This window comes from Molothrus aeneus, chromosome 1 (assembly GCF_037042795.1).
Source record: "Molothrus aeneus isolate 106 chromosome 1, BPBGC_Maene_1.0, whole genome shotgun sequence".
In the NCBI taxonomy this organism is placed as follows: Eukaryota; Metazoa; Chordata; class Aves; order Passeriformes; family Icteridae; genus Molothrus; species Molothrus aeneus.
In genome coordinates, this window is record NC_089646.1 from 30946526 (window position 1) to 30967842 (window position 21317).

Sequence of the window (21317 nt, forward strand, 5' to 3'; positions counted from 1 at the left end):
GGATAAGAAACTGCCCCCCTCTTGCTCACACAGACAGCTGTCTCTGTCCAGTTCACTTCTCCTGGTGATTTATGAAGCCCTTTGATCAGAATCGAGTTTTAATTGCCTGAACTGCAGAATCTGACACGTGCTTCATCAAGTCAAAGGCAGAGCCTCTTCCTGGTGCCCTGCTCTTCTCTTCTTTTCCATGGATCCAAGCCCTGTAGGATTTTAGGAATCTTCCCAATCCCTAACTCCATCTTTCAAATAGCCATCAGCTCAGAAATTGACAGAGGAAGAGAAGAAAGAGAGAGAGAGAAAGAGAAAGAAAGAGAGAGAGAGAGAAAAGACAGAGATAGAGAAAGAGAGGGAGAAAAGAAAAGAAAAGAAAAGAAAAGAAAAGAAAAGAAAAGAAAAGAAAAGAAAAGAAAAGAAAAGAAAAGAAAAGAAAAGAAAAGAAAAGAAAAGAAAAGAAAAGAAAAGAAAAGAAAAGAAAAGAAAGAAAGAAAGAAAGAAAGAAAGAAAGAAAGAAAGAAAGAAAGAAAGAAAGAAAGAAAGAAAGAAAGAAAGAAAGAAAGGAGTGAGTTAGTTTTCTGTCTTAAATACCCTCAAGTACCCCAACCCATCTATCCCAAGGGAAGAAGGGGAAGAAGGGGAAGAAGGGGAAAAGCCTCCTGGTCTGGTGCTTGGGGGAGCCCTCCCATCAGGCACAGACCTCGGGAAGGCCCTGGAGGGGGAACAGATGCTGGGGGATCCCTCCCAGTTGGATCGGACCCTGGGGAAACCCTCCCTGCTTGGGAGCACCGTGTCCAGCAGAGCTGGGTGCCCTGCAGGGCTGGGTGCCCACCCCGGGCCTGGCCGTCCCTGGGGGAGCAGGTATCCTGTTACTGCTGGGCAGGCAGAAGAAAGGCGAGTGTCAGGCACTGTCACATATCATTAGTACTGTTTCTCCCCATTAAAGCCATGCCTTTGAGCAAAGGAGTTTCTTTCATGTTCTCCCCCACCAATACCCTGACAGAACTCCTAAAACTCAGGAATTTTCCAAATCAAAGACTTAATCATTATTCTTCTGTCCATTTCCTCCCTCTCTGCCACACACACTATACCCCAAACTGCTTTAACTGTCATTATCCCCAGCACAGATGCCTGTTTAAATTCTTGATTCAAGCTGGAGGACATTTAATAGCTGACTGGATTAAATATTGCAGACTCCATCCCAAAATCTCTTTGAAAATACAGGTCGAGGAACTATGTCTAAATTTGCTGGATGAAAACTGATCTATGATATATGTTTTAAGTTCAGATCTGAGGACGGGGAGAAGGGGGGAAGGGAGTCTGTTCTGGATCTGGTTTATATTGGTGTAAAAACCTTGAAGTTGAAAGGTGTTTCAGGATGCTTATAGAGGGAGAAAGACAGAAAGCAAGAGAGAGAGAGAGAGAGGAAGGAAGGAAGGAAGGAAGGAAGGAAGGAAGGAAGGAAGGAAGGAAGGAAGGAAGGAAGGAAGGAAGGAAGGAAGGAAGGAAGGAAGGAAGGAAGGAAGGAAGGAAGGAAGGAAGGAAGGAAGGAAGGAAGGAAGGAAGGAAGGAAGGAAGGAAGGAAGGAAGGAAGGAAGGAAGGAAGGAAGGAAGGAAGGAAGGAAGGAAGGAAGGAAGGAAGAAAGAAAGAAAGAAAGAAAGAAAGAAAGAAAGAAAGAAAGAAAGAAAGAAAGAAAGAAAGAAAGAAAGAAAGAAAGAAAGAAAGAAAAAAAAAGAAAACCTCCCTCATCAATCAGCTAATCTTTCTTCATGTGAAATGGATATATTTTCCATTTCAAATAATTTAATATGAAGCATTGCAAAGCCCTTTGAAAGTGTTGAGGTTCTGTGGAGGAATTAGCTGCCTGTTTGAAATTAACACTCATTTGACTCTTACATCAACAACCCCTTCATAGACAGCGTCTCATTCCAACACTAAACGTGTTTGATAACTCTATGGTTCAGAAGTGAGTATGTGTGTGTGTGTGTGTGTGTGTGTGTGTGTGTGTGTTTTTGTGGCTGTGTCCAGAATTTATACATTTTCACACACAAAGGAAAGCCTTACTCCTTTTCAAATTCTGACCAAAAAAAAAGATATTTTCCCTTTGTTTTCTAAATTGCATTTAAAAATACAATACAAATTGGCGTTTGCTCAAAATCGTGAGATCAGCTGACTATCCTGAGTCTGTCGTTTATAGTATTAATAGATGAGAAAGGAAGGGGGGGGAGAGAAAGGACTCCACTCCTTTAAATAAAAGGGGTCCTTTATTTGAAAAAACTTTAAACATCTTTACAAAATCATGTGATTGGGACTCAAAGGCAATAAATCTAGATTAAGAATCCCTAGGGATTTTTAGATTGATGCTATCTATTATGGATAGCACCTCAGTCTTTTTATCTGAGTTATATACTCCTGCACTGTCATTCTAAAAGCTAACGTGCTTGATATCAGCCTTTTTGCCTTTGAAATTATTTGCATAAAAAGAAAAATAATGACTGAATAATTTCTGTCCAGCATAATTCAGTGAAAACTCGTCTATTATTTAATAGGGGTACCTATTATAAAAGCCACCACCGCAGTTCAAAATTAATATGTCAAATCCACTTGTAGAAACAGATGTGCAGAAATAAGCAAGGCATATCTACAGCTCTTCGAAATGGTCTGTGAATGAAACATAGGCAGCCTGTTTGCAAAAGTCCGACAGCCCTCCGCCTGCCTCTGGCTCCAGCGGGGATCTTTCCCTTGGCCATTCCCGACCCGCTGGGCTGGCAGAGGGAGCACCTTCCGTCCCACCACCTGCCAGCGTGCCGCCGCACTGATAACCTCAGCACTCGGGGTCTAACATCGATTTCACATTAAAATACCAAAGGACCTTCCAGAAAACCGTACAAAAGGAAAAAAAAAAACAACCCACCCCGGAACGCAGGGCTGGCATCTACGGAGGACTTGCTGCAAACGTCGGACAGCTTTTAATTTCCTGGAGAGCCGCGGCTCTGCCCGGGGCCGGGCAGGGCCGGGCAGGGCAGGGGGTCCCTCGCCCATGGACCCCGGGGCCGGGGGCTGGGAGCGTCCGCAGAGCCGGGCAGAGCCGGGCAGAGCCGGGCAGAGCCGGGCAGAGCCGGGCAGAGCCGGGCAGAGCCGCCCGCCTGCGCCGCGCCCGGAGCGCTGGGGGCCGCCAGCCCAGGCTTTCCTCGGTGCTCTTAGGAGCTCCTACCCACCTTCAAATAGAAGGCAATTGATTAGTTTCAGTTTCTCCTCCCAGGAGAGATCCGATACTTTCCCTGGGATCAAACGGACCCGAGAATAAAGGAGCGGGTCAACCGGCGGGAAAGAAAGAATAAGAAAAGAGAGGAAGAAAGAGAGAGAGAGAAGGGAAAAAAAAAAGAGAAAGAATTAACAAGAGTAAGAGATGGAGGGGGAGAGGAAGAAAGATAAAAAGAAAGAGAAGGAAGGAAGGAAGGAAGGAAGGAAGGAAGGAAGGAAGGAAGGAAGGAAGGAAGGAAGGAAGGAAGGAAGGAAGGAAGGAAGGAAGGAAGGAAGGAAGGAAGGAAGGAAGGAAGGAAGGAAGGAAGGAAGGAAGGAAGGAAGGAAGGAAGGAAGGAAGGAAGGAAGGAAGGAAGGAAGGAAGGAAGGAAGGAAGGAAGGAAGGAAGGAAGGAAGGAAGGAAGGAAGGAAGGAAGGAAGGAAGGAAGGAAGGAAGGAAACTGGTTAGGCGCACTGGAAGAGGATGGCAAGCTTGGACAGAACGGCTGCTTTTTTTTACACAAACAAATAAAAAGCATTTTTAGTAGAGCCTGCATATTGCACATTTATGTGCAAATACAGGCATATAGAAAAAGGAGGAATGATTTATGCTTGAATTTCTGTGAGCCTTTCTCTTCCCAGTGTTTACAAGGCGGGGCTCTATTTGCAAGTTGTACATCTGTTCGCTTCACGTGACATTTTCATAAAAGCTCTAACATCTGGTCAAAATAAACCTCCTTCAGGTACTTGCTTAACTTTTCACATGTCAAAATCCCTTCCCCTCTGAAGCCCTCCTTTCCTTCACGGCTGCAGTCGCGTGTATTGCTCCTTTCTTGACTGCTTGTTTAATGACTCTGCCTCTGCCCGAATAGAACAAGGCAACCCTAATCATGAGGGGGCGACCCCGACCCGTCCCAAGAGCATCCTTCCTCATCTCGCCCCCCTCCCACCTCCAAATTTCCCCGCATTAGGAGGGTAGAGGGGGTCTTCTTCCCTCCGAAATATTTCGCTTTGGGATTTCTGCAGCCCAGCAAAGAGGATTTGCGTCCCACTCCCTCCCCTCCCCCTCAGGCGAACCCATAGTCCTGCTCGGGCTAATATTTCGTACAAATGCTGATAATACTCCCAGTGATCATCATCTGATTTTCCCAAACCTATTCCGTTATTATATCTGCTCTTATTAATTGCTCCCGATACCTTTGTAGCCGTCTTTATCCCGGCGTGGTTCCTCTGAATTATTTTGGAGTAAAACACTTCTTTTCTTGCCCGTGTCCATACAGTGCAGAAGAGAATTTTTGTAAAGTTTCTGCAAATTTAACGTCACCTCTTTATGAAAAGAGTGAGGAAGTGTCCGCTAACCAAGACAAGACGACTACGTAGATAAGAACAACGTAAGGGCTCCTGAACGGGCGGGCGGAGGAGACAGAGAATTACTAAGAGAATGGACAACTTTTTCGTCGATCTGAATATTTAGTTTTGCTTTGCGTTTTATTTCGGATTTTAAAACGGGTGTTACCATCATCATTAGGTTTCCGCAGCTTTGTTGTTCTTGCTCTGTAAAACCGTTCTAAGCCTCCCGCAATGTCGATCACTTGGTCCTTATAAATGGCCGGCTTGTTTGCTTTCAAAAAAGAAAAGGGGGACTTTTCTACAAGTGATTTTAACCTGCTCCACCTTCAAGTGACCTGCCAAATGCTCCTTCTTACTTTATAGACATCTGGGAATTCCATACATGCCTTAAACTCCAATTACACACCTTCTTCAAAGGACACGTGCTTTGATTTGCCAAGAACATTAAGTGGACTGAAGTCGAAAGAAGCTGGTGCAGAAGTTAATGTAAAATACATCCTGTGCCATGTTTACTGCGGGCAGGTTATGCTTGCAGCAAATAAAATAAGTCCTGATGGGATGTGGATGTGTGCGCCTCTTTTTCTTTCTTTTTTTTTCTTTTGCTTTAGCCTCCCGGATCCCTTTACGGGGTGGATTGGATTTGCCGTCACCACCACCACCACCCGCTTCCCAAAGATGCTAATTTATGGCGGGAGCGCTCTCGCTCTCCCGGCGGGTCTGCTGCCTGCCGGAGCGGGCAGGTGAAGGGAGAGCCGTGTGAACCAGGCTGGTGCAGCCACCGAGAGCGACTGGGGGAGCACCGGCGCCGGCAGCTGAGCCCGTTCCCGGGAGCCGCCGAGCCCCGCGGGAGGCAGGTGCCCGAGCTGCCGCCGCCGCAGGTGAGTCCCTCTCCCCCTGCGCTTTTCCGTGACTTTTGCTCCCCCGCCCTCTCCCTCCGTTTCCCCCCACATCCCCACGGCGCGTTTGTTTGTTTTTCTTAAAATTACAGATGCAGGGAAAACCGCCTGACATCATGGGAGCGGGACAAGAGCGCACTTTGAAGGGCTCCTGGGCAGGACTTCAAGTGAAATCATACGCCGGGGAGGAATCCGATACCGGCTTGGAGAAAGCAGCGGGGCGGCCCCTGCCAAGCCCAGGAATGTGCGAGGGCCCGCGGCCGGCGCCCCCCGCCCGCCGCCCCGCAGGAGGCGCAGCGCCGGCACCGCCGCTCCGCCGCGGCCGTGCGGCCGGCGATGCGACCGCACGGGCCCGGACCTCTCAGCCTGAGAATGAACGGGGCAGATTGATGCCTCTGAGAAAATAGCGAAATCAATCAGGATTTCTAAAGGCAGAGTTAGTTTTCCGATTGCAAGAGTGTTTAAAATTCCCAGAAGGCAAATTAATATACATATTATTTCTTTTTTCCTTCAGTAAGCCTGACGCTGACTTAATCGTTTTTGGCTCTAGCCCGGGGAGTACCAGGCATCTGCAGTCCTCAATTTCAACACAGGAAAAGGTACGCCCTAAATTTTAAAACAGGTTTATCTATTTTTTATGATTTATTTTTTTAAATGAGGCAGAGTAGAGGCTGTCAGCCGGGAAAGAGCACCGGCTGAGTGCCTGCTGCCCAGGAATGCTGCCGCGCCGGCAGAGACCCGCTCGGAGGGACACAGAAGTGAGAAAAGAAGACCTGCCGGTGGCAGGAGCCCCACGGATAGGAATTGGGGATTTTTCTCACTCGGGTGTTGAGCTTGCTGGAAAGGTGTTGTACCGCCTGGCCCAGAGGCCTCTTGCCGGTTGCAAAAGAGCCAGTCAGGTTTAAGTCCATCAAACGGGCCCTCTCCCGATTTCTGAAGCCGAGCACAGTTTGATTCGTGGCTTTTAAAGTGCACTTGATTCCTCGTTCAAATTTCTCAGGAATTCCCTTCCACGAAACAAGCCTTCCCTTCAGCACCGAGCAGCTCGTCTGGTTGGTTGTTTTTTTTCATTCCCGGAACCTGTTTTCTTCCTAAATGTGAGGAGTTTTCCCCACCTTTCCCCAGTGTGATTTCTCCCCCAAAAGGAAAAACCGAAACCTTCTATGACCTCCCAAATCCCCTTAGCTCCACTGCCAAAGCTGCGCCGGCTCCCCGTGCCTGTCGCCTTCGCTGCAGCCGAGGTAACGCGGGCAGACTTTACCTGCTCATCGGCAGCATTGGAGCCGGGGGTTCGGAATCTCTGAGAGGGCAGCTGCGGGTGCCAGGGTGCTGGGGAAAGGCAGCGACCCTCCGGGAGATCGCAGCGGCTTCCCCTCCTCTCCATCATTGAGAGCTGCGACCACCGGGGCCGTCATCTAATTTTCAAGTGCTCGCTAATCCTTCAGTGCAAACAAGCGCTGCGAGCTCTCCACTGTTAACATCGCACACCGGTTTAAAATATGCCCCATATTATATTCACAATAGTGCGTAACAGACGGCAATATGTGGATGTGGAAACAAACACAGGAAATAAAGTCAACTCATGGGCTATGCAAACAGGCTCTGTCTTGGAAAAGTACCCCATCCCATTTACCCCAGACACTGGGCAGCAGAGTCCCTGTCTCCACGGAGGGCATTGCTCAGCGCCCAGGGCCGCAGCGCTCCCCGCGCACCTTTCGCTGCCGCGGAGGGGCAGGAGGCGCCGCTCCCCGCTCCTGCCCGGCTGCCAAGCGCTGGGAGATAAGCGAGTGACAGCAGAGACAATCAGCTGTCCGGTTATAGGGGCTGGGGTTTGAATTGGGTTGTCAAGTTTTCTGGGTTTTTTTACGGCTTCCCTTTCACCTTCCTTCGAAGCCCTCAGATCTGGAGGTTCCCTCTCTTTTGCAGCTCGGGTTCTCGCCGCATACTGGGACCCCGCGGAAAGCGTGGTGAAAAGAAAGAGGGGCAATGTGCGCCCTACACGTAGAGAATGAGAAGAGGGCGGGTTAGAGTATCCCTCCGTGCTTTGCACAACGAAAATGTGATCGCTAGTATATATATTATATAAAACCCTAGAGAGCGAAGCAGTCAAACATCACTTCCACCGGAAAACCCCACTCGCTAGACACTTCCCTATTTCAATCTCACTTTCTTTTGCTTTCCCTTTGGATGGACGAATCCCCGTTTAAAACCGATGCCACTTCCTCAGCGATATCAGCAAAAAGTACCTGCGCCGGGGGCTGGGGAACAGGCCCCGCTCCTGCCTCACATCTGGGGGCAAAACACAAGGCGGGGATAGAGCTCAGCTGCTGCGAAAACTCCGCTCCCCGCGCAACTCCGCCGTGCCTGGCGAGAAGATTAAAGAGGGAGAGGGAGAGAAAGAGAGAAGAAACAACACCTTCCTCTGCAGATGCAGTGAGCTTCAGCACAGAATAATAAAGCTGTCTCAATAAATAACGTGCCTGTGTCTGTCAGTAGCTAGTTTATTTGCGTTTTTCGCCTGGTTTGTTTATACTAGTGCCCCCTCTCTCTTGGGTGTCTTTACAGCTCAACAAGCAGGTATTTATCTACAGCTCTAAACCTGAATTCTCAGAGAGACCAAACTTTAAGGTTATTAAAATTTCAATCATATTTATTTATTGCAGAAAAATAATATACAATGATATTTACAAAACAATCATAAAAATAGGAATGCATTTAGACACCGGATCTATTTGCATTTTAACATGGGTCATCAATAAATAAATAAAATGTTTATTTTTTTTCTCAGAGGAAAAATATTAATAATAAAAAAGTTAGGAACCGGGTATATAACAGTTTGAGCCCAGCTTATTCCCCCCTAAAAAATTAAAAAAAAATAAAAAAGGTTTTCATCTCTACAGGGATATTTTTGGTTGGCTGCTTGGTTTCATTCAAGAATGGAGAAAGTCCACAATAATGTATTTCCTTTCATCAGTGGCTCATAAGCACGACCTCTTGGGAATGCATGCATGCAAAAAAAAAAAAGGGCAAACAAAAAAAGTTCGATTCCAACATTCTTCGTCAAAATAAAAAATAAAAATCGAACGATTCAGACTTCTATCAGAATGCAGAGATGTGTGGATTGTACCGACGCCCAGAGGGTAGTCACTGTCCAAAGCCCTTCTCTCTTTCTCTTTCCTTAAGTGCTCCCCACGCCCTGCTTTGAATTTGGATTTTACTCTTCTAATTTCCAAGAAATCCTTGGCACATTTTTTGTTAGAAAAGATAAAAAGAAAATCGTATCCAACTTCAGAGTCTCTAGATTGTCCATTCTCTCCTTCTGTGGGAACAATGTCATCTGCAAAAACCCAGAAAGGGCGGAAAACTCGTTACTGAAACGAAAGTTACACAAACATCTACCTACACCTCTCTGTCTCTGGAAATCGCGTATCGGGCAGGAATGGAGAAGGGAGAGCTCGCCGTGCGGGCGGTGCGGTGACCGTGTGTGTGACACCCCAGCCTGGCGGTCCCTGGTGTCAGGGCCGAGGAAAGGGACAGGGCGGTAGGAAACCCTCATCGGGCAGCACAACGGGAGGACGTGGATTCACTTCAAAATACGAGCAGCAGCAGCAGCAGCGGCGGCGGCTGCAGGAGCCATCCCAGCAGCCCTGCTGGCTCCGCAGCGTTTGGTGAAAAAGTGATCTCAGGCCGGCCCCATCTGGCTGGGGCACACCCGCAGCGTCCCGCCCGCAGCCCAGCCCGCCGGCAGCGCCCGGCCACGCGTGGGCCCCGGGGGCTCGGGGCGCACCTCGGGCCGCGCAGGAGGAGGGACGGCCGGGCTGGGGGAGGCACCTCCGGCCGCCCCGCTCTCCGGCCGCCCCGGGAAGCCAGGCCCCTCCGGGCGGGCTGCGGGCCCTCTGCCCCACGGCCACGCGTGTCCGGCTCACGGCGCAGCCGGCGGCCTCTGGCCTCCCTCCCCCCTTCCTCCCGCCGGGTTCGGGGTCCCTGTCTTACCTAGGGCTCCTGCCGGGGGGATGCGGGTGGGGGACGCCGCCTGCTAGTGGGATGCGGACATGGACCAGGCGCCCTCCATTCTCCACACCGAGAAGGCGTAGCTGAGCCGCTCGTGGGCCACATAGCTGCAGCTTGCCATCTTGGAGTCCAGCTCGTCGCTCTGTAAGACCTGGTAGAGGAAGTCGATGTACCTGGCCGCCAGCTTGAGGGTCTGGATCTTGCTCAGCTTGTCCGAGGGCAGCGTGGGGATGATCTTCCGCAGGGCGGCGAAGGCTTCGTTCAGCGACTGCGTGCGCTGCCTCTCCCGCACGTTGGCCATGACCCGCTGGGTCTGCAGCTCCTCGTAGGACTGGGGGCTGCCGCCGCCGCTGCTGCTGCCGCCGCCCCCGCCGCCCCCGCCCGCCCCGCACTTCTTGCCCCGCTTGCCTTGGGCCGGGCTGCAGGGCTCGTCCGCGGCCCCGACGGCGCCGCCGGCGCTGCGGCGGCTGGAGCGGCGCTTGCGCCCCCCTCTCTTGTTGTTGGGCAGCTGCTGCCGGTCCGGCTCCTCTTCGCTGTTGCTCAAGCTGTCGTCGGCGGGGGAGACTGGAGAGTTTGACTCGTCCTGCTGCATCATCTCTGGGGGGAGACGCGAGAAGCGGGCCGGGAGGGGGGGGAGGGCAGGGAGAAGAGGGGGGCACCTAACCCGCCAGCTCCCCCTTGATCGGCTGCTTCGCTGGCCTGCGAGGAGAAGGAGGAGGGAAGGAAGGAGGGAGGACCTCACTTTGGGGGGAGGGGGGATGGCATCAGGATCCAAGAGCAAAAAAATAAAAAGGCAAAAAAAAAAACAAAAAACCCTCCCGATCCCTCCTTGGAGCCCCTTCGAGGTGTCTGGGATTGGGAGAAAGTTGAAGACTTGGAGGTTCTTATAGCTCCTGCTGGCGGAAAGTTTGGGGGCAGCAGTGTCATTGGCCTGACGTGGAGAGGAGGGACTTTTGCTGAGTTTTATAGGAAAGTTTCCGCTTCCCCCCCTCCACGCCCTCCCCCAATTATTTTTTTCAAGCCATTCACAAGTGATCTGGCTTCCCCACACGCACGCACATACATCCTTACCCCAACCTCTTTCTCCGTTTCCCTCTCCGCGGTTTCTCTCTCAAACTCCTTCGGCTAGCGTTCGGCTTTGGGTGGTGCTGAGGGCCGGGCCGGGAGGTTATGGGGGTGCCCAGCGCCCCGAGCGCTGCTGCGGAGGGCTCAGCGAGCGGCTCAGTGCCTGTGCTGGGGACAACCTCCCCGAGAGGCCGGGGAGAGCCCGCACCTCTCGGGCTGTCCTCGCTGCAGCGGGCACGGCTTGTAGAGAAAAGAAGGAAAAGGGAATTACCCGCGGGGCAGCATCCAGGCGCATCCTAATTTTGACCCGCTTTAGCATACGCCGCACTTCCCAGTCACTGAGCGCCCCGGGATCTGACTTGCCGAGGGAGTCGCATATTTTTGGGCTGGGGAGGGGTGGTGGCACAGCCTCGTCCTGCCAGGCTGGAGGACTGAGCTCGGAGAAAGCCATCTTCAGAGGTGGAAGCAGCCAGGAAACCAAGCATTGGCTTCGTACATGCATAAGCACCAGTCCTTGAGCTCGTCTTAAGAGAAACCCGGGAGGATCCGCGTCTCCAGCCTGGCACACTGGGAGACGGGAGGGTGTACGGACTCTTTCTGCCCACACACTCAATGTGCTGACCATTCACTTCAGTCCGTCCTCCCACGAGGCACCCGAATCCGGCACTTCCTGGGAAAAGAGATTATTTATTTTAATTTCTCTTCTATGTCTGCAGCCAAAGCTATTTCTTCCCATCCCCCGCCTTTGTGCCTCCTTCCCCGCTCGCTGGCAGCACAGAGCAGGTGGTGTGTCTTTTTAACAACAGCTCAGATTCAAACGGGGAACGCCTGGGAGGGAAAGCTAGAAATTGCCGTCCATCAGTAAAGGGGGTGAAGTTCTCTCTGCTCCCTGCGTGGGGACCGCGCTCCTCCTTTGCCGGCCTGGCAGCCACCGCCTGCGCGGGCACGGCCGGGTGCGGAGCGGAGCGGGCAGCGCAGAGGCTCCGCGGCTTGTCTGAGGTGTGAGGGCGGACAGGGCGAACGAAATGGCAGAGGAGCGATAAATCCCAGGCATGAAATAAAACAAGGCTTCTGGAAGAGCGCTGTCATCCTCTCCGGGGAACAGAGTCGTCTCTCTCCTGTGCCTGGGGACTGACTGCCTTTCCTCCGGGCAGAGGCGGCTCATCCCGGGAGCTGCCAGGGGCCAGGACCCTGCTCGCCGCCGCCGAGGGGCAGCCGCCCGCCCCTGGCCCCTGGCCCTGGCCCCGCCGCAGCGCCCGCCCGGCACCCGGAGCTGTCCCCACGCTTCTCCCTTCGCTGCCCCTCTCGGAGAGCTGTCCTTCTTGCGTCTCCATCCCAGGGAGCGAGCACATAGCAGTCTGCCCAAAACCTTCTCTTTTGGGAAACAGCTGGAAAAAGGACCGGGAAGGCAACAGGGACCGCCTTAGCCGGCAAGGGAAGGCACGCCGCACACAGACCCACAGCGAGCCTGCACAGCTTTCCCGACTTTTGGCTTGTCCCTGCTGTGTCTTCTGCGATCACAGGCCTCTTCATTCAGCTTAACACTGAGAGCTTCAGGGGGTCTCTTGAATTGGCAACAGCTGCTGATCCCAAGGTAAGAAGAGCTGGTTCTCCTTTTACCTTCCTTTCATCAACAATTTTGTCTGTACCCGGAGCCTCACTGCTCCTCTGGGGTGTTGAGCAGTGTCATTACAGAAGAAATGTTGGAAACAGTAGTAATGAGCATCTGTAGGTGGCTCTAGGGGCCTTCCTTCCTTCCTTCCTTCCTTCCTTCCTTCCTTCCTTCCTTCCTTCCTTCCTTCCTTCCTTCCTTCCTTCCTTCCTTCCTTCCTTCCTTCCTGCCTGCCTGCCTGCCTTCCTGCCTTCCTGCCTTCCTGCCTTCCTGCCTTCCTGCCTTCTCTCATTCTTATGGGAAAAAAACCATCACAGGGCAAAACCAAACCTGGACAGTTATTACCTTGCTGGGAACAGGATGCTGCCTGAAAGGAGGGAGGGGCAGCACCTCCTGAGCTGATTTGGCAGGATGCACGACTTGTCTGGGTAACCTGAACTTTGAGTGGGATGCAGGACATCACCTGCTTCTCATGGGGCAGGAGGAGGGTGTGTAGAGCAGGGTGCATGAAGGAGTCAAGGATAAGTGGGGAAGTAGTACTACATGGTTTGTAAAAACAGGAAACATGGAGAAATGTAGGGATGGACTTGAGGAGAGAGGAGTAGTTGACCATAGTAGATGGCTGGGCTTACTGTCATCTACTCTTTGTGCAAACTGCAGCAAAAGCAACTAGCAGTGTTTAACAGGACCTGTGACCTGCACGCTGCTGTATGAACCAGGACTTCTTTTTGGTTTTTGTTTTATTTCTGACTCCCAAATTATGAGCTCGGGAGCAAAGGCATATAAGCCCATGATGCTACTGTCAAGACCCACACAGGAGTGCAGAGGCCAGATGAGCTGTGATGGCAACGATCTGTCCCAGAGGACTTGGGCTGGGCTGGGATGGCTGTAGGAGCCTGCCTGGATCCCCCAGGCCTGCTGGCAGGCAGCAACCCTGCCTAGTGCTGGAGTGTGTGGAGCTGTGTTGAGAGGAGGGTGGATGTGTCAGAAAGTCGTGTCTGGGGGTCCATGTGAGAGAGAAAGAAATACTGGTGTGTTTATAGGTGAGGATGTGTTTGTGTGTGCATGAGTGTACTGTTGATCTTTTTCAGTGTGAACACATATCTATATATGTCAGGAGGGCACGGGAGTGAAGTCTGTGCAGAGATTAAAGAAAATCAATTAAATTCTGGTTTATTTTGAAATCTACAGTTTTGATGGGGATTGAGGTGGAGCCTTTGCATTTCACACTAAAATAATAATTTTATTTTAGTTATGCAGCGTTAAACCATCTGTTTTGAACCTCCACTAAGCCACTAAGGTAGTTCTGCAGATCACTTTAGAGCATGGGATGTCATGTCCTGTTTTTCTCTGTGCATAGGCATGGCTTAGGTAAGAACTCTCCTGGCTCCTTGGGCAGAATTTCAACTCTGTTTTACTCTTTGGTGGTAGCAAGCAAAACTGCAAACAGATCCAGGGCCTTTCTAGAGATACTTCCAGGCCCATTCCTTCAAGCTTCCCTGGGCCTCAGCTCAGGAAAATATGTGTTGTAGGATGGAACACTGGCAGGACCCAGAGCTCTTCAGCATTTTGTCACCTCTGGAAAAAGGTACAACACTGGTAAAGCAGCCATCTAGATTACAGGTATGGCTGTGAACAGAGCTAAATAATGACAAACTCCTGGTAGGAAGAAATGAGGAGTAAGTTAGTCTGTGATGATCATTGTAGTCATGGTTGATCCCAGGGAAATAGCTGTGAAGGATGGCCCCACCTTGCTGCCAGCCCTCCTGTAGGCACCCATTAACTTTTGAGACACTCACAGGATGGGACGAGCAGTATCTGCCTTATCCAGGCCAAAATGTCACAGCTTTTGAGGGGAGTAGGTCAAAAGGTTGATTCTTTACTTGATTTCTAAGAATGAATGAATGAAAGGCCAATTTTTATCTGCCTGTTTATAAATCAGTGCAGAAGTTTAAGAACGAATGTGCTCAAGATCTGGTGGTTGCAACTACAATGTTGCCCCTCATCAATGTGTTAAACAGATTGTGCATACACACAAGTTACAGTTGGATTGCAGTAAGGCTGTTCTGTATTCCCCATACAGCAAGCACATACACATGTAATTTAGGTCACAAAGGCTGTTTACTGTGGTAAAACTCTCACTGCTGCTGATTCCTTGGAATATTGAGCAATGTCTTACATACATGCATGCCTAGAGACAGCCTGCCTGCGTGTTTTTGATGCTGACGTTCAGTCGGGTGTTTTCTCAGAGGTTTTATCTTTATGTTGCAAAGACCACTGAAATCAACCAGTTTCCCTACTAGTTTCTGTGGCCAGGTATTTTAATTTGTATGGATTCTAGGTGAAACCCTGGTCAGGACCATATCCCTTCAAAAGGGATGAAAGAGCACCTGGCAACTTTGCCCACTGATGTTTATGCTGCAATTCGCTCCGTGTAGAAAGCACGCTGGGAAACAGGCTGGCAACTCTCACTGTGCCTGGTACAAATTTCTGCTCAGCAACATCAAACGGGTAGAATGAATATATAAAGGGTATGAGAGTGGGACCCATTTCCCATCTTCTTTCACCTCTTTCTTCCTTCCTATCACCGCGGCAGCTCGTACAACCAAGGAAAAGCTGACAAGCATCTCCCGTCATTGGTCCTCCCTACCTGGGCCCGGCGTGGGTGGGCTCTGCTCGGCTCGGCTCGGCTCGGCTCGGCCGGCAGGGCTGGGGCTGCGGGGCCGGGCCGGGCCGGGCTGTGCGGCCGGCGGCCACCGGAGGGCACGATTCCCCGCCGGCCCCGCCGCGCTCCGGGCGAGCCGCTGCCGCCTTGGCCGAGCGAGCCCCGTCAGGCTGGGGCACCCGAGTTTCGGGGCAGTGAGGTGCTGCCCGCCCGCTCCCGGCTCTGCTCGCTGTGTTTCCGCGATTCCCGAGTGTTTTTTCTCGCTGATGTGCCCGCAGCGCCGCTGCCCACCCTGGGGAGGCCGTGCTGGGTCCTGGGGAGAGAGATCCAGGACACGGATCCCCGCGGACATACGGACACTTCCCACGGGTGGGCTTCCAGCTGCTGGCGCTTTGACACTCGCTTCGTTCGGAAGCTCTGGAAAACAGATGAATAGCGCGGAGCTCCTCTAATGAGTCAGTTTCATTGTCAAAATTGCTACAATGATTTTTATTTAATTTTTAAGGTCGTTGTCGTGTGGCCGTTCATGTAAAAGTCCTAGCAGCTTGCTGCCACGAAAGGGTGCGACAGCGTTGTTCCCAGTGTTCCCAGTGCTCCCATCCTTCCCGCCCCTGGGCCGGCGGCAGGGAGCGCTACGCCCCCCACGCACCGGCCTTCGGCACCTCCTGCATCCATCCTCTGCTCCCGGCTCTCGGTTCTGTGCAAGGCCGAGAAATACCTATATGCTATCGACAAAAGAGCAAGCCCACACAGGAGACAGGTCTCCCAATAAATTAAGTTCTCAGATTATTTTCAACATGTGTTTTTATATAAAATCTTTTATTCAGATCCAGAAATAATTCGTGGCCATGGATGGGGCAGTTTAGGAGATCCTAAGTACCTCAGTGTAAACCTGAGTGGTGTCCTCTCATGTATCCTAGATAAGTTCAGTCCTTCCCATCACAAGAGATCAACATATCTAATGCTGTGGTGGTGTTCTGCCCCTAATTATGGCTCTGGGTCTTGTTTATGTGGTTTCACATCTAAATCTGAAAAGACCACTTAGTAAAACAATCTTATCTACACTCCAGGGGATAACAGTTATTTTTATTAATAATGGAGCTTATTGGCTATTTCATCTCCTTTGACTTTTTTCCTTTTCCATCTCTTCCTTCTTTCCTGAACTATATCAAAATAATTTATTTTTGTATTCTTCTTGCTCCCACACATGACTCAAATCTATATATTCAGTACACTTGGCCCAAGGAAACTCCATTAAACTTCGGGCCCTTTTAGCCACAAATTCTACTTTTTTCTTCCAAGGTGCTGGAGGCTGCACCTCCAGCACTGATGATGGAAAAAGCATTCCATAAAGCCTTCTTCTTATGGGTGGACTCAAATACCCCGCAGCTCGAGCAGTTAGAATCAGAGCCATAGAGCCAGAATTCCAGCATGGAAGTGGGCTTTCACTCTATTAGCCATGTCTGCAACCCTGGGAAAAATACCCACCACATGCTTTCTACTATATGTGGTCTCCTTTAGGATTTCAGGTGCTCTTGGAATCTCACAGATGAAAATGAAAAAGAGGTCATGTGAGAAGTAACCATAACTCATCATTCATAAGTGAACATAGAAATTCAGTAGGCAGGATAATAGACTGTTTTTTACATCTGAAATGGGCAGCAAATTCTGGTGTGAGGGGAAGAGTATGGAAGGTCATCCCAACACACATGTATGATTTCCAGGGCAAAGGAAATGGTTTTATTTCCTTGGTAGGCTGACTGAATGCCAGGTCCCCAAACTGGAACCCATCCATCTTCTCCTCGTGGCCATAGACCACATGGGCCATGAATGTAGCCATGCAGAGGAGGTGAGTCTGGAGGGGAAATGTTCACAGAAATGGACACCCATCTCACTCTTTCCACAATTACCTTACTTCCAAGGACACCTATTTAGAGCTAGAAAACTTTTGAGGGAGCAGGGGGTTTGTTTCCATCTTTGTCATGTCATATTTCCTTTCAGAAAAGGCAATGAGCACACATCAAAGTTTACATATTCCTTTCTGCGTGGGGAGATTATAATTTTTTTGTTCTATGGGCTATCAGCTATGATGCCTAAAGATCTGCTATCCATCATTACTCCTCATTTTACAGCCCCAATCTCATTTTCCTTCCTCCAGAATATAGGATGATGATTAGGTAATCTTGCTCACAAAGGACTGATCTGTCCATTGGTCCACATCCTGGCTTTATTTTCTGACCAAAGATCATATAGTAGGTCAACAATGAAGCTGATCTAGAGCACAAGTCTCAGTTACCAAATTCCAAAGGCAATTTTCCAGAGAGGTAGTAGTTTATTGGTATGCTAAAGCAAATTAGCACACATTCACTGTTCATATATCTGTGTACATACTTGGCTATTTATGAACTCTGACCTCCAAACAAACATCTGTACTTATATTTATGCAAAATACTGTACTCCTTCTGCCTTGAAAAGTGTCTATATCAAACATTCTCATGCCAAAATCTACTATCTGACCTTGCAGCACTAAAAATAGTTCATGTCAGAAGCAGAGAAATACTTGTTTCTCCTTTTAGAACATTTGTGCTTACATTCATTAAGGACTCGCTCCAAAATCCTTTGATGTCAAGGAGACTGTTTCAGTGGCCTTTGGATCAAGTCTTAAAAAGGGTCAATTAAACTTTAAATAAAATAAAAATTATGATGGGTCCAGCCTAAGAGAATAAGAGATACGTAAGAAAGGCTGCCTTTGGAGTAAAGCATCAGTCATTGTTCTCTAATATTTAGCCAAACTTGTGGAATTTTTCATCATTAAAAGAACAATCCTATTCAATAAGGTTGTAATTAATTTTTAGTTTTCAAAACATCCACATTTTTCTGCATAGTAGAAATGTTGTTGCTGACCTAGTAAGTGCAAGGATGTTTTGAGCTCAGTAGGGCATATATGGACTGGATCCTAAGCAGTAAGATATGGCCCAGATTTTCAAAGTCAGAGCAGAAGACCTAATTCCAAAATACTCTTCTGACTCTAAAATATGTTCAAGTTTTTGTCTCACTTCATATTTGAGCAACTCAATATTTTCTAATGTATGATCCAATGTTAGGCTTTGTTTTTCACACTTTGCAAAAGGATTAATGCAGTTCTTGGCAATAGCAGAGGCTGAAATTAACTTGAAGGTAGAGGATGCTCAGTGGAATATAGCAGGAACTTTAATTTAAAACAGTGAACTTTATTGTTCAGTTGGTAATCCTTTTCTCTACAAAAATGCATAGTGTTTAGAGCATCCATTTTAATAAAAAAACCGCCCAGTATTAAAACAAGCTACAGCCTCCCAGAGCTTACTGCACTGCTTGCTTGCAATCACTATATCAGGGACTTGAGTAATTGGAATGACATATGTCTGCAGGAATTTTTGCTGAATCTGGGTTATTTGACAGTAGAATGTTCATCATTCCTTCCAAACAGATAGAAGTTTGATCAATTATATTTCAGTGGCTTACAGCCATATGCTATCTGCAGTGACATTTATGATCTATTTTTGTTATCCCCAAATGGCCTTCAACCTAGCAGTTATCTGCCAACATGTTAAAGTTTTGGTCAGTGAAAATCCTTTAGTGCCTTGGAAAGATTCATGATGTTGTCTTTTGGCCAAAGTCCATTATGGGTAACTACAACTTTATCTGCATTCAACGTATGTAATTGAGTGGCTGCGGTATGGCACACTGTCATTTGGCTTCCTTTCAATCAACTAAGATAACTCTCTGTATTTTCTTTCCTATAACACTGTGTCATGTTGCTGCAAAAAGTGAAACAGCTGCCACATTCTCCTTCTTGAGGATGAATCCCAGAATGGGCTGTTTCTTCTGAGAGGACAACATAACCTCCAATTTGGCAGGTAAAATTTTGCAACACCAAATCCTTCCATCCGTGGTTTCATGTTGTCAGTTCATTGCAGGAACTAATAGTCTGGTCTAGATGTCAAACTATCTGATTTGTTAGTGTAGCTGGCAGGTTAACTGTCTAAGTCCTGCCATTTCCTCACAGAATTCACTGTGGGTAGAAAATTTCATCCAAAAAAGAAGAAAAATAACCATCTTTAAAGATTAGATGCACTGTTGGGAAATTAAGTTCTTAAAGCTAAATCAGATGTACGATAGGAAGCACTTCATAATTGCTCACATTAAGGGTAAAGGGCCAACCCAAAGGCATATAGACAGGAGGAAAAAAGGCAATGCAGTCACTCAGCTATTACTGTGAGAAGCAGCCCTTGAAATTCCCACTGATCTAATGTGTATCAGAAACAAGTAACACTGCTATAAAGAGGTAGAAGATGCTTTTTCATTCTTTGTGGTTATGGGAATGGAAGGCATTGTATTTCTTTGCCCATATCCCTCCCAAACTATTCATTGAGGAAAAAAGGATTTCTGCTGTTCCTTAAGTCATAGAAGTTAGCAAAATATTGTATGACAAAAAGTTGCTATTAAACTTTGCTCAAGAGCATTTGAAAATGGCATGTGAAATCCATGCTGGAGTAGGTGCTACTGTAAGGGCATCAGGATTGAAGGGAATGGATTAGCAGCTCCCCAGTAACAGCTGTGGCACCACAAATGATGCAAAGAAGCACCATCCCATTTGTAATACAGACACCAGAGAGCAACACCGTACAGCCAATAGTAGCATTATACATGGAGTGGAGAGAAACCACAGCAGACATAGGTTTCTGTTTTCCCTAGGTTTTCACCAAGAAACCTCCATGGTGCCACATGCATTTCCACCACGCTACTGCAAGGTGATCATTACCAACCTCTGTGAAGACTTTCTGTAATTTCAAAATGTGTCTCTGGATATTTTCAGCAAAAGAAAATAGCTTGTGCATAAAATCTTGTCTTTTCATCTCTGAGGTCACACTGCATCTTTGGGGTGATATTTGGTGTTTATGTGCTATGGAAGTGATTCAAAAACCCTCACAATAAATATTTCTAATGATCTATAGCTTCAGGAGAACTGTATTCTGTAAGGAAACAGGATTGAAGTGACTGTCAGAACTTTTCCTCCGTGGTGTCCTTGTCAGGTAGCTGTCATGCCTTAATAGCTTGAAGGCAAAAACAACTGGTCTCATACACCAAAATGCTCTCCAGTCAAATATTTGGCTCATGCACTGTATCCTTCAAATAATTTGATCAATCATATGCTAAAGATTCATGTTTCTATTACTCTCAAAAACAAGATGAGAAAATTATCTGGTTTTGTTTTGTTTTGTTTGTTTGGGGTTTTTTGGGTTTGGTTCAGTTCATGTATTTCAGGAGATATGCCTGCACATTTTAAATTTTTAAAATATGACAAATGTTGAGTGTTCTCTCTATAGCTTTGGTAGAACTTATTTCTCTCCAAGGGCAAATCTCATGCTGTTAATATCACAGAACTTCCTCAGCATAATGGGGCTCAGTCCATAGGTATGGCAGTTGTGATCTGAGAGGGGATGCTGAAATAATTTTTTTCCTGGATGTCTGAAACATGTAACAGCAAGAACCGACTTACGCTGTTGTCAACCCTAGTACAGCTGACAGAATAAAGCAATGAATAGGTGGATGTTTCCAAATTTAACACCTTGGGGCTGGTAAAGGTGTTTGCATCTGTAGGACTTAAAGTCTATCTTAGGACTGGTTTAGTAGTTTGAGCACAGTTATCAGTACTTGAGAGAAAGCTCCATTTGCTCATAATTAAAATTTGGGTTCTGTACATCAAGGAGGCGGCACCTGATGAGGGCCTAAACTGTCAGTTTAATCATATTTGGCAATACTCAAGATATCTGCAGAGAAAATTTAAATGGAGTCAGATGTAATACGAAATGAATTCCACACGCCTTCATGTAAGGTAGAGAAAGATCTGAGATGGCCCTTCATTTTACAGTCTCTCAATCATATTTTCTTTTTTTTTTCCCTCCATTACTATTATTCATCATCCCACAACTTCTTTCGCATCTGGTAGTTTGCAGAGTTATGAGAATCAATGATGTTGCAGAGTTACTGCAGTATTCTAGCATATAATGAAATTATTATAAAAATAGATTAAAACATTTCTCTGCATATTCACTTAATGCTCCTTATATTTGTATCTTAGACGATAATATTAACAACAAAAAGTGAACTACTTAAGATTGTAAGTACTCACAAATGTCCCCAGATGATGTTGCTGAGGCCTAAATATCTGATTCAGCTCAAAGTTATTTAATAATAATTAAAAAATTACTCCTGTACTCTGAAAATTTCCTGGCAACTCAATGACTTAGTTATGTACGTTATTCTCAAAGACTTCATGGGAGCTTCAATGCCCAAGACCAGGCCCAAGAGCACCTTGAAACATCTGAAACACTTCAGCATTTGGATAATTACATACTTTTGGGACCAACCCACATTTCTCTTTGGAAAATGTTTCCCCTGCATGGCTGCAGACAACAGATGGATCATATGATCTCTGCA

At 47.9% G+C, this 21317-nt stretch overlaps 1 protein-coding gene across 1 annotated transcript; it reads right to left on the minus strand.

Moving 5' to 3' along the window:
- Positions 1 to 8221: 8221 nt before the first annotated feature.
- On the minus strand, positions 8222 to 10090 carry TWIST1 (twist family bHLH transcription factor 1). Its single transcript, XM_066565874.1, has 2 exons — positions 9478 to 10090; positions 8222 to 8821 (listed from the first exon to the last, which is right to left on the minus strand). The coding sequence occupies exon 1, from the start codon at positions 10088 to 10090 to the stop codon at positions 9521 to 9523; it is 570 nt and encodes a 189-aa protein (XP_066421971.1). The 3' UTR covers positions 8222 to 8821; positions 9478 to 9520.
- Between the last annotated feature and the right edge of the window lie 11227 nt (positions 10091 to 21317).

Excerpts from the sequence above, each read along its gene's own strand:
- TWIST1 (XM_066565874.1), bottom strand. The coding sequence starts at position 10,090 with ATGATGCAGCAGGACGAGTCAAACTCTCCAGTCTCCCCCGCCGACGAC.